The 19056-nt window shown below is 39.1% G+C and overlaps 1 protein-coding gene across 2 annotated transcripts in view; it reads left to right on the top strand.

The window, feature by feature from the left end:
* TRAPPC12 (trafficking protein particle complex subunit 12) overlaps positions 1–19056 on the top strand; it is a 71001-nt gene that overhangs the window by 19416 nt on the left and 32529 nt on the right. For both annotated transcript variants that reach the window (XM_042467059.1, XM_042467071.1), the window contains 2 exons: positions 12414–12527; positions 14199–14337. In XM_042467059.1, the coding sequence (XP_042322993.1) occupies positions 12414–12527; positions 14199–14337 (253 nt within the window). The remainder of the gene's footprint in view (positions 1–12413; positions 12528–14198; positions 14338–19056) is intronic.

Raw genomic sequence — 19056 nt, 5'->3', positions numbered from 1 at the left:
CTCAGAGGGCAGGTCTCAGAGGGTGCTACTCGGGGACTGTAGCTCCAGTAAGAGGTACCTCACTTGTGGGGTTCCTCGGGGGGCTATTTTGTCCCCGATGTTATTTAACATCTATATGAAGCCGCTGGGTGAGATAATACGGAGTCATGGTGCTGGGTGTTATCAGTACGCTGATGACACCCAAATCTATTTCTCCGTATCTCGTTCGTCGGCCTCAAATTCCGATGGCATCTCTTCTCTCAGTGAATGTCTTCAGGCGGTAATGGGCTGGATGAGGAAAAACAGATTGAAACTGAATCCAGACAAGACGGAGGTGCTCATGATAGCGGCCCCGAAACCAAGAATTGGGTTGCAACCTCCAGTCCTGGATGGGGTCACACTCTCCTCCAGTGACTGTGTTCGCAGTCTGGGAGTGCTCCTTGACTCGTCGCTCCTGATGACAAATCAGGTAAATGCGACGGTCAGGAGTGCCTGTTATCAGCTTCGGCTGATACGCCAGCTGCGCCCTTTTCTGGAAGTAAGGGATCTCGAGACGGTTGTGCACGCGCTGGTAACCTCACGCCTTGACTTCTGTAATGCACTCTACATGGGGCTACCCCTGTGCTTGACTCGGAAATTACAGCTGGTTCAAAACATGGCAGCCAGGCTTGTCTCAGGAACATCTAGGAGGGACCACATTACTCCGGTTTTGAGGTCCCTCCACTGGCTGCCTATCAGCTTCCGGGCCCAGTACAAGGTGTTGGTTATCACCTTTAAAGCCCTAAATGGCTTGAGTCCAAGCTGTCTCAGGGACCGCCTCCTCCCGTACAATCCTCCCCGCGCTCTCCGGTCCTCTGGGAGGAACTTACTGCAGCCTCTAAAATCTAGGCTTGCGGCGACCTCCCAGAGGGCGTTCTCTGCTGTCGCCCCCAAACTCTGGAACGACCTGCCGAATGAGATCCGTCAGATAACATCATTAGACAGCTTTAAAAAAGCGGTCAAGACGGATCTCTTCCGGCAGGCCTTTCCAGATTAACCATCCCGGCCCTGATTCCCTCATTCCTCCCGTGGCCCCATCTTAGTGATGGTTGAGGATCAACAGAGGGATATCAGGGTTTTTAGTTTTTAATTGTTGTTTTTATGCTTTGATATTGTGTTTTTAATATGTCATACTGTTTAATACTGTCTTAAGGGGGGGGAGGGATAATATGTTTTTAATTGTTATACCTTATATTTTACTGTTGATAACCGCCCGGATTGGTTTGCCATAGGGCGGTATACAAATAAATATTGTTGTTGTTGTTGTTGTTGTTAACTGCCCTTGAGTTGGCCCCGACTCATCGCAGCCCTGCAGAGGAAACATCTCCAAGGCCCCCAGACTTCCAATGCTCTGTTTAGCTCCTGCAAAATCAGACCTCTGCCTTCCCTGATTGAATCTATCCATCTGGTGTGTGGCTTTCCTCTCTTTCTGCTGCACTCCACCTTTCCTAAAATTATTGTCTTTTCTAATGAATTGTGCCTTCTCATGATGTGGCCAAAGTTTGACAGTTTCAGTTTGATCATCTGGGTTTCCAGGGATGCCTAGAAACATATGTTTGTATTTTGGCTGCCCAGGATATCCTCAGCACTATTCTCCAGCACCACAGCTCAAATGAGTTGATTTTCTTCCTGTCCACTTTCTTCACTGCCCAGCTCTGCCATCCATAAATGGTAATAGGGAATACAATGGCTTGGACTATTCTACTTTTAGTGCTCAGTTGTATATCATTGCATGTTAGAATTTTGTCTAATTCTTTCATAGCTGCCCTTCCCATTCTTAGTCTTCTTCTGATTTCTTGACTGCAGTCATCTTTCTGATCAGTGTTTGAACCAACATATAGCATCTCCTTAACTGTTTCCATTTCCTCATTGTCTAGGTTGAATTTATGTAGATCCTACATTATATGTTCATTATTTTTGTTTTCTTTATGTTCAGCAATAAGCCACCCTTTGCACTTTCTTCCTTGATCTTTCTCAGTAGTTGTTCCACGTCTGTGAGGTTTTCTGCTAGTACTATGGTGGAAGAGACGCCCCTGTCTAACCCTAGTACAAACTGAGTCCATGCTAGGGTGCCCGTTTGTAACGAGCCTCAATATTTAACTCTACGCAGGTGTACGTTTTACAAATAAAAAAAGTTTGGGAATGAGGAGGCAGAATCAGGGCCCCCAAGTCTTACGTCCCCCTTGAGGAACTCTCCCCCTCGCATACAAACCATTTAATAGACACCAGTCTAGTGAATTCTGCAGCAAATTGTGGCTCTGGGGGATTAAAACATCTCATCTAGTAGTATGGGGGTTAGTGAATTTTATACTGCCAGTAACTTTCAACAAACTTTAGCCTAAGAAGGGGTTACTGACTGAGTTTTTCCAAGTATGTCAAAGTGTTCTGCCAGAGTAATTTACTCTGGAGAAGAATGTCATAGCAAATGGAGGAGGACATTTTAATCATTTTAATGGTGTCACACGTAGAGTTAATGACTCCCTTTTGAGACTCCATTTGGAGAAAAATCATATACGTTCTGCTAGTTGGCCTTCAGGCTTAATGTTGACAACGTATGTTGTCAAATATAATAAGATGTGGGTGTTGTGTATGTTTACTTTTTATAGCAAGTTTTACTTTTTCTTTTTTTCTAAAGTCCCACCCTTTTAAGGTATTCTTTTGCTATTGAGAGAAAAGTATTGTGACTGGTCCTGCCCCCACTGATTCTGGCAAAAGCTGAAATGGGTCATTGCAATAGCTTTCATTCTGAGCTGTGAAGAAGCTTGGGTTATTTAGAGGGATTAGGAGTCCCTCACTAGCTGTGTCTGGACATTTGGACAATTAAGCCACAGTTTATTGTGAATGAATGAACCACACGGAGCCAATGGAATTCATTTGCTCCCCACGCCAAACCTTCACCTATGGTGCAGCTAACCAGAGAGTGTCTAGAAGCTTTCATTTCTCTTTTTGACTAATGACAGCTTTAATCCATGCCATTGGAATCAACAAACTATAGTTAATGTTAGCTTTAGTTTAATAATAATAAATAATAATAAATAATAATAAATAATAGTTTGTGTGAAACAAGCCAACATGGCTTGTCAAGAACAAATCTTATAACTTTTTTTAAATCAGGTCACTAGTTTAGTGAATGATGTGAATGCTATGGATGTCATTTATCTGGATTTCAATAAAACATTTGATAAAGTCCCCCATAATGTTTTGATTAGCAAACTGATTAAATGTGGAATATGGATACATAACTGGTTGGAAAACTGTGCTCAAATAATTGCCATCAGTGGCTATACATCAAACTAGAAGGAAGTCTCGAGTGGAGTACCCCAGGGTTCTGTCCTAGGGACATCACTCCTCAACATTTGTACCAAAGACTTAGGTGGAGGGAATCTTTATCAAGTTTGTATTTGTCACAAAACTGGGAGAGGTGGCTAACACATTGGAAGAAAGAATTCAGAAGGACTTTGATAAACTATAAAATTTGGCAGACATTAATAAAATGAAATTCAGTAGAGACAAATACAAAATTTTACATTTACACCACAAAAACCAAATACACAGGTATAGGATGGGGGATACATGACTCAGCAATACTGTGTGTGAAAAGGACCTTGGGATTATTTGTTAATCATAAATTGAGCCAACAATGTTATGTTGCATCAAAAAGGCGAATGCATAATTTCCAAGTCAAGGGACGTAATAGTCCCATTATATTTTGAGCTGTTCAGCCCTCAGTTCTGTTCAGTTCTGGATGCCTCATTTTAAGAAGGATATAGACAAGTTAGAGCAGGTTCAGAGAAAGGCAGTGAGAATGATAAGAGGTATGGAGAAGAAAGCATATGAGGAAAGGTTGAAGGAGCTAGACTTGTTTAACTTGATGCAGAAAAGATTGAGGGGGTGACATGATTGTACTCTTTAAATACCTCACAGAGAGGAGGGGACAGGCCTGTTCTCTGCTTCCCAGAAAGTAGGACCAGGTCTAATGGTTTGACGTTATAGTAAGAGTAGATTCCAGTTGAAATTTAGGAGGAACGTCTTGACAGTAAGAGCAGTAGTTTGTACCTCTTACTCATTATAGTACTTGGAAAGTAACCTGTTATTTATTCAGAAAAATTGAACTCACTATTATGTTGCTTGTGCTGATTGTTATTTTTCTGTTACTTTCCATCCTTTTTTCTGAGAGGATAGATAAAAGACTGGCATAAAAAGCCTTTTCAAAATACCTCTAAAATGCCCTCTAAAGGTAGCTTTTGAATTACATTATACCTTCATTGTGCCCTCACATATCCATTAAACTTTTCTTACACCCTATGTAACTAGTTATGCTTGTGATTTGTTACTTCCACCCTCTTGTTGAAACCTTGATTTGTGGGTATTTCAAAGCCATACCCAAATGAAATGTGTTTTGGATAAACACTGGATTCCTCTGGTGTATATCATCATCTTGAACATTTTTCACTTTTTCAGGAGCTGTGTCTGTGTCGCTCAGGTTCATAGTAGCTTGCAGTTTAATGTTAATAATTTCATGTCAGAAAGTTAAGGTTTTTTAAAACTTGGTTCCTCTCAGCAGAAAGTTGAAAAATCTTCACTTCAGAGGAGTAAACAGATGGTCACCAGAAATTTAATAACAGTAATAACATTTTTGAATTTTTATTTGAAATCAGACATCCATTTATTTATTGTGGCTGATCTATTATTCTGCTTTATTACCTGAACTGTTTAACCTTCATTGCATATGTACATCTGTCATATATCAAAGAACAGATGGTGTCCATCCCTGCAGTTCTGTGTCCTCTGGCTGTGATCCCATTAAAATGCAGGATGGTTTGTGTCTCTACCTGAGTAAGGGGACATGAAGGTGGGTTGCTAGGATGTCTCTTAGTGTAGCATAGTGGCTAAGAGCTGTAAACCAGGGAGACCTTGATTCTAGTCATGAAGTCACTAAATAACCTTGGATAGGCCATTATTCTGTCAGCCGAAGCTTCCCATCTGCACTGTGTCAACTGAAATGCTGACCTGTCTTGCAGGGCTCTTGTAAGAAGCATGTAAAGAGTACTGGGATTAAAGTTATTCGCTTTTAGGCAGATTGCCACTGATCCAGATGTTTGCTTGAAAGTCCATGCTACATTTGGATTAGCTGCCGTCAGTATACTGTTGGCACAGAGCCCATCATCTCGCCGGATTACCCTAATCAACCATTTCATGTAATGTTAAATAGCTGTCTCTGTGTTACATACAGCCAGCCAGTCCCAACTGCAGGCTTTCTATCCGTGCATTTGAGCATCCCAATGGCAGTGCATGGATGTGGCCACGTGCATGGCTCACCACCAGTAAAATCAACTTGACTTGAAGTCCCACAGTATTTGTCATCCAAGCAGGGTCCGGGGAAAAAACCCACAGATAAGAAGGGCCAACTGTATATATGTATGTATTTGATTTACTGTGTATTCTCATATCCAGGGATCGCTGTGTTGGCCATGTAGCAAAGAACAGTAATATCCAAAATTCATAAAACAATGATATCTTTATTAGCCAACCAAAATGCACAAAATATGTGTTGCAAGCTTTTGAAGCTCCACTGCCTTCTTCTTCAGGCAAAGATGTAAAAAATCATACAGGAGGGGGGGGGGGAAATATTGATGATGTTAATCACAAGCCTGCATTTGGAAGATGTTGCTGTGCTCAATCTAGGTATTATTAGAGGGACATTAATGCAGGCAGGCCCCTCCTCCTTTCGGCCATGTGAGTCCTTCAGGAAAAAAGGAACCATACCCTCCTCTGAGCAGAGTGGCGAAAGGTGAAAGCTTAGTCTGTCCCGAAAGCACCTAAAGAAGCACTGACCCCCACACACACACTATTCTCACTGCTGAGGCACTGCTTCTGACCTTTTTGAATGCCTGGTCAGGAAAATTGTGACAGTGGAAGATTTGAATAAGACATTTGTGTGTGTTTGTCAGCTTTTCTGGGCTAAAATCAGGCAAAGTTATCACATTAAAGTTAAATGCTATAATCACCGTGAACATTGTTATAATTTTCTGTGCTTTGCCTTTTCATACTTTTTGATACGCATGCGTTTTCTTAACCTCGCCTGCACCTGGTTGCCCCCCACACACATTGCACAGCCACATTTTACCGTAGGTCCCTTCTAATCCATCCAGCCTTTAGTGTGAGCACAAACACTTATATCTGCTGAAATTTTGTAAGTTCTTTGGCATTGTTTTCCTTCACTTCGTCTTTTATGTCCTTTGTTACATGTCCCTAGGTTTTGCCCTATAGCAAAATCCATAATTCTGGCCCCAAAACCTGTCCTCAACATATACATGAGGTAAACCCATACTTGAATATACAGTATATGGTATATCCTGCCTTTCTTGAGACTCATGGTGGTTCTAAGTGCTATTATCAGTAATACACTGGCACCATTCTATATCAAAAACTGCTTTTGACACACACCTGTTTCTCTTTTCCCTTCCTCCATAGAATCAAACTTTCTGAATTTGCTTTCATGTCCACATAAATGTGAGGAATTATATTTTGTCTTCCCAAATCTCTCCCAAGGCTGAAGTAGGAGCATTTTTACCTCTTTTTCCCAAGCTGCTTTTCCATGAGTGGCTTTCTCTAGAAATTTCATTAGTTAGTCAGTGCACTGGTACCTCAGTAACCTTTAATAAATGTCATGACACTATCTTCTTAACAAATGAATAGCATGATTTCCTTCTTCCACTCTAGTAAGATGCATCAAGACAGCAAGCTCAGCAGAACTGGGACTTCATCCATAATGATTTAAAGCTTCCCTGTTCAAAGAGCAGTCCAGAAGGAAATATGTGATGGATAGTTTTGATTATGATATGGTTACCAGGTGTACATTTTTATAAAGAACTGTATTTTATTCCAGAAGATCACACTTGTATAGAACTAACTACACTCCTTTATGTATGAAAAAACCATTCTTCACATATTCTTTCATTTTTTTTATTCTTGCTCTTTTTTTAAATAATAAGTTATTATCAATACATTGTACTGTTAAATGTCTTCCCCTTAAAGGTCCCCTCAGAATCACCATGTATGCTCCCGAAATAAAATATGTAACATCCCTAGGTATAATAATTCATAGAACACTTCAGTTCTCTAGTTCAAAATTTAAAGGACATTCATATGTGATTAAAGAATACAGTACTGTCCTAGTTTAGATGATCATGTGTAGCTCTTTAAATCTTGACAGATAGCATTGGGATGAACTTTTTTCCCTCAGGCATATTAGTTTTGACTTGTTGACATTCTTAATAGTCATCAAGTTAGTTTTGGCTTATCTCAGCCACATTAGTGAAAACAGTTCTGCGCAGATACTGCAAATTCAAGGTCATGGCTTCCCTGGTTGAGTGTGTCCACATGTAATGCTGTCTTCCTTTTTTGATGCTGTCTCCCACTTTACCAAGCATTGTCTTTTCTAATAAGTCATGTATTCACTATGTGTCCAAAATTCGATAGCCTCGGTTTTGTCATTTTGGTGTCTAGAGAGAGTTCAGGCTTGATTTGCTCTAGGAGTCATTTATTGGTCATTTTGACAGTCCATGATATCCACAGAACTCTCCCTTGATTATCTTTCTCTTAGGTTTCTTTACTGTCCAGCTTTCACAACCATGCATAGAAACTGGAAATCCAGTACAGGTTGAGCCTCCATTATCCAAAATGCTTGGGACCAGATGTGTTTGGGTTTTTGGATTTGGAAATACCTGTATTTGCATATACTGTACATATATAATGAGATATCATGGCAATGAGACCCAAGTCTAAATACAAAATTCCCTCCTCTGGGTAGAGTGGTGAAAGGTAAAAGCTTAGTTTGTTTGAGAGCACCTAAAAGAAGCACCAACCTACTCTACTCTCTTCCCTGTGGTGCTGCTTCTGACCTTTTTCAATGCCTGTACAGAAAAATGGCAGCGGTGACACCTCTTTAGCACTTCCTCTCAAAGGAGTGAGAAGAGGAATTGGGCTCTGAAGGATCTGAATAAGGCATTTGCGTATGTTTGTCAGCTTTTATGGGTTAAAAATTAGGCAAAGTTATCACGTTAAAGTTAAAGGCCATAATCACTGGTAGCATAGATGCCATTTTCATGCTTTGCCTTTTCATCCTTTTTAACATGTGTGCATTTTCCAAACCCCACCTGTGCCTGTTCACCTCCCATATTTACCATAGTTCCCTCCTCATCCATCCAGCTTTCAGGGTGAACACATGCAGTTATGCCTATTGAAATGTTGTAAGTTCTTTAGTATTGTTTTCCTTTGCTCCACCCTTTAGATCCTTTCTACAGTCCCCTAAATTTTACCCTTGACTTATCCATGGGTCATATCAAAATCCATAATTTAGGTCCCACCTCCTGCCCTTGACTTATACATGAAGTCAACTTAAAGTTATATAGTGAACCAGGATGCAAAGTTAGCTTACTTTCTAGATTTGTCAACCAGTATTAAGACAAGAGTTCTCAGTTTGAATATATTAAGGAACATAAGCTTAACATAAGTTGAGGTCTTCATACCAAAAATGGTACACAATTTAAGGACTCAGGACATTTGATCTCAGTTAGAGTAATTGAAAATGATCACTTGCTGTTATTTTTCTTTTCCCCCTCCCTTTTTCGTACCTGAACAATCTCAGATGATTTGAAAAGAAACTCAGATTGGTTTAACTTGTATTTGTATCAAGCCATAGCTCAGATTGGGTCCAGTAGTGGCTTCTCACCTATCATGATTTGCAGATCATTAGCTGAGGGAGGAAGGGACATACATGTGTTCCTGATATTGACTTCTAATGTGTTCCAGCCCATCGTTTCCACTGTAATACCATTTGACATCCCAAATGTGCCATAAGAGTTCTTGATGACCCTTCACAGAATAACAAGACCAGACACAAAAGTTGTGTTAAGTAAGGGCCACTTTACTGACTTATTAACAATGTAATTTTCCTGGAAGAAGCAATACAGGGAGCAACTTGACAAGCATTCAAGGTGAGAAGGTGGGTTGTGCTTCAGAGCTTGCAAAAGAGGCATACAGAGGGGTGGCCTGATCCTATATTACCACTTACCTAGTGCAAAAATGGTGGATTAGTGTTTTCCAAGTACTGCCAGTGATCAGCAACTGAGTAATAAAGAAGGTGGAGGGAGGAAATGCCATTGCTTAGTGCCTGAGGGTGGGGGTGGGGGACTCAAAAACATTTGGGTATGTTTAGGCAGTAGGAGCCATCAAATGTGAACTGCCTGTAAAGCTGTGGAATATTTCTTGAAGGGAGAAAAGGGATAGGGGTAAAGTTTTAACACATCTGATAGTTCGGATGAGGAATCTGTACTTGGGACAAGAGGGTACTGTCAGAACAGAACATGGAGAAACTGAATGGTTCCCAGTTGGCAAAGGGGTCAGGCAAGGCTGCATCATTTCACCCTATCTATTCAACTTATGTGCAGAGCATATTACACAAAAAACAGAGTTGAACACAGAAGGAGGAGGAGTGAAAATAGGAGAAAAGAATACCAACAATCTAAGATATGCAGATGACAATACTACTAGCAGAAAACATTACAGACATAGAGCAACTACTAAGAAAGATTAAGGAAGAAAGTGCAAAGACAGGGTTATTGTTGAACATAAAGAAAACAGAATAATGACCACAGATAATTTACACAAATTCAATCTGAGGAAATAGAAATAGTAAAACAGTTCTCATATCTAGGATCAAACATTGATCGGAGCAGGGACTGCAGTCACGAAATCATAAGAAGACTACGAATGGGGAGGGCAGCTATGAAAGGACTAGAAAAGATCCTAAAATGTAAAGATATACAACTGAGTACAGAAGTTAGACTCGTACAAGATATTGTATGAAAGCGAGAGCTGGAGAGTGAAGAAATTGGATAGGAGGAAAATCAATTCATTCAAAATGTGCTGGAGAAGAGTGCTGAGGATACCATGGACAGCCAAGAAGTCAAACCAATGGATCCTAGAACAGATCAAACTTGAAATCGCTCTGAAAGACAAGATGACTAGACTAAGGCTGTGGCACTTTAGCACATCATGAGAAGGCACAAATCACTGGAGAAAACAATAATGCTAGGGAAATGGAGGGAAGCAGAAAGAGAGGAAGGCCATCTGCTAGATGGATGGACTATAAAACAGGTCAGGGGTATGAATTTGCAGGAGCAGAGCAGAAAAGTGGAAGACAGGGAGTCTTGGAGATGTCTCATCTACAGGTTTGCCATGGATTGAGATCAACTCGAGGGTGGATAACAACAAGAGCTTTAAATATGCACTTCAATTTTTTGTTTTATTTTTAAGAATCTGACATTTTATATATCCTCCAGGTCTTAGGGTGAAATGTACTTCACAAGAGTGTTTTTCCTCTTTGGACAGAGATGTACCTTTCTGGTATTGTGGATCAATATATAAGTGGTGCAGATCTCTTTGTTTCCTATCCTGAATGGGTTGTGCTCCCATATATATTAGTAATGGAGGTGGCTAGAGGAATAACATTTCATGCAGCAATGTTTTGTTAGTATGCTCTTCCTGCATCAAAGATGAAAATGTTTCTGTGAAAAGAAGTTACATTATGATGCTTTGGATTTATGTGTTTCAAGTTATTGTGCCATTTCAAAGAATTACACAATGATCTTTTAATAGTTTGATTTAGTTACTGCCCTTTATCTACCCTGATTGGTTGAAATGGGCAAAAACATACAGGTCTCGTGAGTGTTTTTGTTTTTCTGTTCCTTCAAGTCATTTCTGACTTATGACAACCCCAAGGCAACCCTATCACAAGGTTTTCTTGGCAAGATTTGTTCAAACCAGGTGTGTCTTTGTCTTCCACTAAGGCTGAGAATGTGTGACTTGTCCAAGGTCACCCAGTGATTGAATGAGGGTTCAAACCCTGGGCTCCAGAGTCATAGTCTAATGCTCAAACCAGTACACCTTATTCTTAGCTTTCACAAAAAGTTCACTGGGTTCATGAGTTACACTGGCTACCGATTAGCTTCCGGGCCAAATATAAAGTGTTGGTTATGACCTTTAAAGTCCTAAATGGCTTGGGCCCAAGCTACTTGATGGGACGCCTCTCCCTACACAATCCACCCCGCACTCTCAGGACATCTGAAAATAAATTATTGGAACATCCCAAGGTTAGACCAAGATCAACTTTTGATAAAGCATTTACTGCTGCTGCCCCAAGACTCTGGAATGGCCTACCAGAAGAGATCCGTCTTATTAACACTCTTGATGCTTTTAGGAAAGCACTCAAGATGATCTCTTCTGGCAGGCGCCCCACCTGATCTATTATGAATTGAACCCTGAAAATGCTTACCTCCTAGGGATGATGTGCACATAGACTGTAGTGATAAATTTTATACTGCTTTATAATTGACTGTCAATTAATATATTGCATGAATTTGTGAGTTTGTGAATCAATGTACTGTAATGTTGATTTTAGCTGTTGTTCTGCCACCTTGATCCATGAGGAGAGGCAGGAAATATAAATAAAGATATTATTATTATTATTATTATTATTATTATTATTATTATTTTCCTGAGGAAATTCCTCTTGTTGTCTATATCTGGGAACAGACATAAATAAGACATAATGCAGCTTACTTAATGCTTACATTGTTTGGGAATTGCAGCACTTTCCTCAAAAAAGTATCTACTAGTGAGGATGACATACTTAAAAATACAGAATTCCTCTATTTATCACCATAGTCTCGTGAGTATGTTCAATGATGTTGATGCTCAGGAAATTGAGTGTATTTAAGTGGCCTCTCTTTTTGGATGGGAAGGGGTAGGTAGGTGGGATAACATTTCTCAGTTTTATTTGGTACCAGATCTGGATGAGTGATTTAAAAACATCAAGTGTTTATAGTCACTAAAATGTCCATTTTGACCTAACTTTATTTCTCATGTAATCCCTGTTGAATGACCTTCATGAATTCATTGATTCAAAACTAATAAAGGCATAGTGTGACCCAGGAAAAAATAAAAAATAAATGTTCTTTGCAGAGAATATGTATGATTTTTTTAAATAATGGCTAAATTGTTGCATATTTCAGATGGATTTAAAAACAGATTACTGCTTCTTGAACAGAACCGTGTCTGACCCATCATAATAAATTGTGCATCCTTTTACACTAGCAATCTTCTAATTGTAAATTGTGAGTCATGCCTGGTTTCGCTTTTTGCCTAATTATACAAGCAGCTCTGACAAATGACATTCTGCTTCCTACTGGCCAGCTTTACTGACCTTGTCATTATTACTAATGGTTTGCTGTAGCTGCTTCAAGCAAAATAAGCAGCTCCAAGTTCTAAGCTGCTGAATTTATTTGTTACTTAGCCTATTCTTCCTCCCCTCTCCCTGCCCTTTCTTCCAGAGCAGCAAAAACTGGAGAGCAGCGGTTGACTTATGTGGACGACTTCTGACTGCTCATGGTCAGGGCTATGGCAAAAATGGCCTACCAACAAGTCATACCACAGACTCCCTGCAGGTACGTTTGCATTTTAGGCCAGCTAAAGTTCTTTAGTGCATTTTTTGCAAAAGGATACAGATATCTATCTGTTTTATATATGTCTTTGATTTCATTTCCTAAACTTGGAATTTAAAACAGGAAGGGATAATTAGTTGCACTTCAAGAAGCCTGATGGAACTTTATCATAGCTAGATGACTTTAGCTAATGTCTGTTTGCTCATCACTTGCATCTGTAATGGAGATAGCAGTCAGACTGTAAGAAACAAATCCTATCTCACCAGTTTATTGTCATAACTAGTTGGGATTGCTTTGTTTCCAGTGAGTTTCTGTCTTCCATTTATGATAGATGCCTTTTTTGCATTTCTCAAATGTAATCCTGAAAACATGAGTGCAAAGGGGGGGGGAGGGATTTCCCAAATTTTCCCAAACAAAACAGATCCTTCATGAAAACAGAGGTTCATCAACTTCACTGTTGCTTTGGAATATGTTGCTTGTTCTTACTGTAACCTAAAAAAATCATGACATTAGCAAAAGTACACATTATTTTATCCTTAGATTTTCAATTTAAAGAGAGTAATAGTAAGAAGAAATTATATATTCTTTCAAATGCATTTGCAGTCTCTTGATTTAAAATATAGATACAGAGGCTATAAAAGTCCCCTGCCATAGCTAGTTACCATTGCAGTAACAAATAATATTTTAGACATTGAGTCTCCCTTATTCAGAATTCCAAAATCCAAAATATTTCAATTTTCTCCAAATGGTGGCTGAGATAGCGACATCTTTGCTTTCTGATGAGTCAGTGTCCACAAACTTTGTTCCATGTACAAAATTATTTAAAATATTGTGTATAAAGTTACCTTCAGGATATGTGTATAAACTGTATGTGAAATATAAATTAATGTCATGTTTTGATATGGGTCTCATCTCCAAGATATCTCATGATATATATGCAGATATTCCAAAATCTGAAAAACTCACAAATTCCAAAACACTTCTGATCTCAAGCATTTTGGATAAGGAAAACTCAACCTGTACTTGAAAGTAGCTAGTTACTTTAGTTATTCTTTAAAGATCTGAACACAGCAGCACAAGCAAGCACTTTAATCATGTGATTCCTACTCAAACGTCTTAGTTATTTGGTGAGGCCGCACCCCGTAACTGTAAAAGTGAATAGGGCCCAGATCAGATAGCCAAAAGAAGCAGCATCTGGCCACTTTGGAGACATGGTGTTCAAGCAACATACGCCTCTAACATGGGCTAAAGCTGCTTCAACACTGCATGCCGGTCCTTTGCACCGGAGCAAAAAGGAGCCAGGATAATCCAGCTCTTGGTAGTGTGGATTAGGGCCAGCAACCATGGCCCACTTTGGCAGCAGGCCATGTGGTCGCTACCGTACCAACCCAGTTCTGGACAGAGCAGACTTGGGCCACTCCTTCCCACCCTTCTGCTCTGGCCTTAGTTACAGTTACACTGCAAATAGAGTGACTTTATCCCTCACATAGTTACAATTATAATGTTAATGTAATTGCATTATTATTGGCAAAAGGAGTTAATATATATGTCAGTTGCTGTTTTTAACAAATTCCTTTCCAGCTGTGTCCAATTCTGTGGGATAAAGGTTTTGTTTATACAGTAATGACTGACAAATGATATAATGCTTTCATGTTTTGTTTTACTACTTTCAAGCTTTGGTTTGTAAGATTGGCTCTTCTTGTGAAACTGGGTCTTTTTCAAAATGCTGAAATGGAATTTGAGCCATTTGGAAACCTAGACCAGCCTGACCTATATTATGAATATTACCCTCATGTATACCCAGGACGCAAAGGTAAATTGGTTTTGTTTATGTTGTTGTTAATATTACTGATGTAGACCATAATGTAGTCAAAATTAAGAGCCTCTAGATCAATGTTAGGCAAAGTGTGGCCTGCAGACACATGCAGCCCCCCAGGAGTCATTTTTTTTTTTCAAAACCCTTTCCCCTTAGGAATGCCCCCCCCAGAGAATGTGGAAGGCATTTCCACCACATTTGGAGGGTACCTGGGGCCCCCCCCAGAAATTCAAAACAATTTTTTGCAAAAATGTTCAGAAAAAAACTTTTTGTCTTGAAATCCTCCAAAATATGCACCAGGAGGGCATGGGGTGCATTTCCATCACATTTTGCAGGCCCAGCTGGACTAGTTTAGGCACAGAAGAGGCCTTTGTTGAAACCCAAAACATCGTGGAACTTCCTCCATAGCCCTTTGAAGTGTGGCTTTTTTTTCTCAGGAGCAAAGACTTCCACAGTCTCATAGGGGGCTAAATGTAGCCCCCTAGCCTTCCAGCAGTTGCCCACCCCTGTTCTTGGCCCTGCCAGTTTCAGTGGAAGAATTAATTAAATAATAATAATAATAATAATAAATTTTATTTATATTTCCTGCCTCTCCCTGCGGATCGAGGCAGGATTACAACAAAAAGAATCAACAATACAAAATACAATATTGTCTAAACATACAAACAATAAAACGACCAGCAATACTGCTACCAATCATTAAAATACTCAAATCATAGTCTATTTTCCATGCTATCGAATCAGAAGTGGGAGTGTTCTTTAAAATCAGTTATAGAAGATCAGATGGATAGGCCCGCCGGAAGAGATCCGTCTTAAGTGCCTTCTTCAAGGCTTCTAAGTTGGTGATCAGACGGATCTCTTCTGGTAAGATGTTCCATAGTTTAGGGGCCACGGCTGTGAACGCTTTATGGGAAGTTTTAACTAGTCTAGTTTTCATGTATTCCAATAATTTTTTTCCTGATGTTTTCGTTCCGTATTCAAGTCAAAAATCAAATAACGTATATATACAGCTGGTTTTTTTGGTAGTAGAAAATGGCAGATATATTAGATTAGAGGTTGAGAAAGACTTCCACATTTTCTTTGTTCTTATTTGAATGCCATGTTTTCATAATGATAGCCTAAGAGATAAAAAAAGGCGTATCTGAACATTTGTCTTAAGAAAAACACTGGAAAAAGAAATCTGAATCTGTGTTGATAAACTGCTAATTTTAATGATAAAATAAACATAAATCGTACATATATTTTAGCTACTGTGCAGTAACCATAATCCATGATAATATGCTGATGGTTGCTAATTTTCTTTTCATTTTTTGGTGTAACAAGCATAACTGTAAAATCTTTGATTTATTTATCTCATTTTGATTCACAATAGTTAAACGAATTAGGCAATTAAAATGCACTTTGCAATCAAATGTGTCAAGATACAAATAAATGATGGTTATGGAAGTGGCACAGAATACATTTCATTTAATTCATGTGTGTAATTTGGATCAATTCAAAATATTCATTGAATTAAGTGCAATGCATTTCATTTTGAAGCAACATATGAATTTCAGCCTAGAAAAGGTATTAATTTCCAAGAATGTCTCTTTAATGTTTTGGATGTTATTTTATCCTATGCAACTAGACCTATTTACCTTCAACTCCAAAGTTCCCCCCAAATTATTTTGTCTGTCTCTTTTTTATATATATTGCCACTGTGTCATTCATAGTTGCCTGATTTTCTATCAGGTTTGACTGAGATGCCAAATACTTCACTTTTTTCCATCTTTTCCTCCAACTTGAATCTTGAAACTCTTTCTCTGGCAGCTCCTGCTGTTAATTAGGGTTAAACTAGTACTCTTTCTTCTGCCTACATGCCATGCTGTGCATAATCCATAGTTCTGGTCTCTTAGGAATCTTGTCTGACTGCAGACTGAAGCTTCAGAATGTGAAGGCAGTGTGCATAGAGAATTTTAATTCCCATGCTGCATCCACTATATAGATTCATGGGAACAAGACTTCACAATTCAGCATATGCGGAATTTTACATATGAATAGAACAAGACTTCACAATTCAGCACATGCAGAATTTTACATATGATCAGTACATACATGTGTATATCCCCAGAGTATATTTTGTTGCTGACAAAAATTTCATGTCACTCATTTGTGATGTGCTGTCTGCTTTGGGGAGAAGTGAATACATGAACCCTAGACTCATTCCTGCCCCCGCCCCAAGAAATTGTACATTGCCTTGTGGGTCAATTTTTGTTCCTTCTACTTGAAACTCTCTAGTTTAGTTCTGGGAGACAACTGCTCTATGCAGTCTACTCTGCATATGTAATTTCAGTAAAGCACAAAGGTTAAATCTGATACTATGTGAAGTTTTAGGATTTTCCTGGATTGTCCATTGCTTCCCTACACTTCTTTGATTCCTTTGCAGTCCTTTGTTCTGTGAAATCAGTAATAGCCATTGAACTAGTTTAGTGATTTAATTGAGGGGAAGATTAAACAAGCCTAATCTATGACTTCTCTTTGCTTCAGTGAAGGAGCTGTTTATGTGCAGAGTATCCCTTCAGGCTCACCATGGCACTGCCTTTCTGCAATATTGGGATTGCATGTTCCTATGAGGCAAGGTTTTATGCTGATGCAGCAGCGCTGATGGCAGGGTCTCCCATGTCAGACAGGCTTTTCCTGAGGAGCCAGACTAAATGTGCCAAATGGCTCCTGGGCAGCAGCAGTCGTAGGGGTGACACTGGATTTCTCAGAGACAATGACAATGGCACCATGGCTAACACGTGTTAGTACTTCACAGAAGGAGGCATATTAAACCTCTTTGAATGTCTTTTACTTTTGAATGTCTTTTACCATAAAAAGCCTACAATGAGACAGTCCAAAATGAAACAAGAGCTAGCACTAGAATATGATATTCCCAAATCAGAAGGCTCTCAATGAGCTACTGGCGTAGAGCAGATGACAACTATGAGTAGCACTGTGGCTAATGACACAATTGGACTCAAGCCGAAAAGGCATTCAGATGTTGATGTGCTCAGAGGTGAAAGGAAAGTCTAAATCCATACAACATGTATTATAAGAACATGGAATGTGAAAAGCATGAATCAGGAGAAGCTGGACATTGTAAACCAAAAAATGGAACATATAAACATTGCAATACGTGGAATGAGTGAGGTAAAGTGAACATGAATAGGACATTTTGAGTAAGATAATTATTACACAGTTCAGGAAATGAAAATCTAAGAAGAAATGGAGTTGCATTAAGAGTGAAAAGAGATGTAGCAAAAGCAGTTAAAGGATATAATGCAAAGTTGATCAATTAATGTCAATAAAACTTCAGGGAAAACCTGTCAGTATAACCATAGCCATAAACCAAGTTTATGTTCCAACTATGGGGCAGAAGAAGAAGAACAAATTGAAAAATTCTATGCTGGAGTCCAGGAGGAAAGTGCTCACTCACCAAAATAGGACATGTTGATAATCATAGGCAAATGGAATGCAAAAGTAGGAAACAGAGCAGAATAAAAAGTTGTAGGAAAATTTGTTCTAAGATCAAGAAATGAAGCAGGAGAGAATGGATTGAATTTTGCAAGGCCAACAGTTTTTTAATCTCAGACTCATTCTTCAAGCAACCAAAGAGGTAACTGTATTCATGGACATCATCTGTAGACCAATACAAAGATCAAATAGACTATGTAATTGAAAATAGAAGATGTAGAAGCTCCATTCTCTTTGCAAAAGCAAGACCAGGGGCAGATTGTAACACAAACCGTGAACTGCTAATATAAAAAATTAGGATAAAGCTAAAGAAGAACACTAAATTAACCATCATTTAAAAAAAACCCTGAAGAACAGCCCCATGGGATTTAAAGATAATGTAAAAATAGATTTGCACTATTAAGACTATTGAATAATTCAATCCAGAAGAATTCTGTACTGAAGCCTGGGCCATTGCCAGGGATGAATACAAAAAGACCATTTGCATCTAAAAAAAGAAAAAAGCCTCAATGGATGGCAGAGGAAAGTCAAGAAGTAAAAGTAAAAGGGGACAGAAACAGGGTCAGAACCCTGAATGCAAATGTTAAGTGATTTGTGTGCAGGGACAAAGGAAACTACTATAATAATGCAGAGAAATAGAAAATGACAACAAAAAAGGAAGAACAATGGACCTCTTCCGCAATAGCCAAGAAATCAAAAGGAAATCTAAAATCGAAAGTGAGGATGCTCTATGACCATCGGGGGAATACATTACATGACCAAGTAGAACAGTAGACCTACTATCAAGAAACAGGCATTGGAGCTTCTAAGGTCACTGCTCAGCCAACTGCATAAGAGGAAAGGGGTCAATAGCCACACACAAAAAAATGGGAATCACTGGTGTAGATCATGAAAAACTGTAGATCTCTCTAAAGAAATGGCTGTGCCACAATACTTGATTGTCCAGATATGTAATCTGTATTCAGGATAAGAGGCTACTTTCAGGATAGAATACAGAGAAACAGAATGGTTTCCAGTTGCCAGGGGTCTGGCAAGACTGCATTTTATCATCTTACCTGTGTAACTCATATGTTGTAACTCATATATTGAAGATATTGTACATAAAGTAGGATTAGACTTGGAAGAAGTGTAAAAATGGGAGGAAGGAAATCAACTATTTAAGATACGCAGATGACACCATACTACTAACAGAAAATATCAAAGACTTGAAACAATTCCTGA

This window comes from Sceloporus undulatus, chromosome 1 (assembly GCF_019175285.1).
Source record: "Sceloporus undulatus isolate JIND9_A2432 ecotype Alabama chromosome 1, SceUnd_v1.1, whole genome shotgun sequence".
Classification (NCBI taxonomy): Eukaryota; Metazoa; Chordata; class Lepidosauria; order Squamata; family Phrynosomatidae; genus Sceloporus; species Sceloporus undulatus.
Note: the sequence above shows the minus strand (reverse complement) of the source record. Positions and strands in the feature narration are given on the sequence as shown.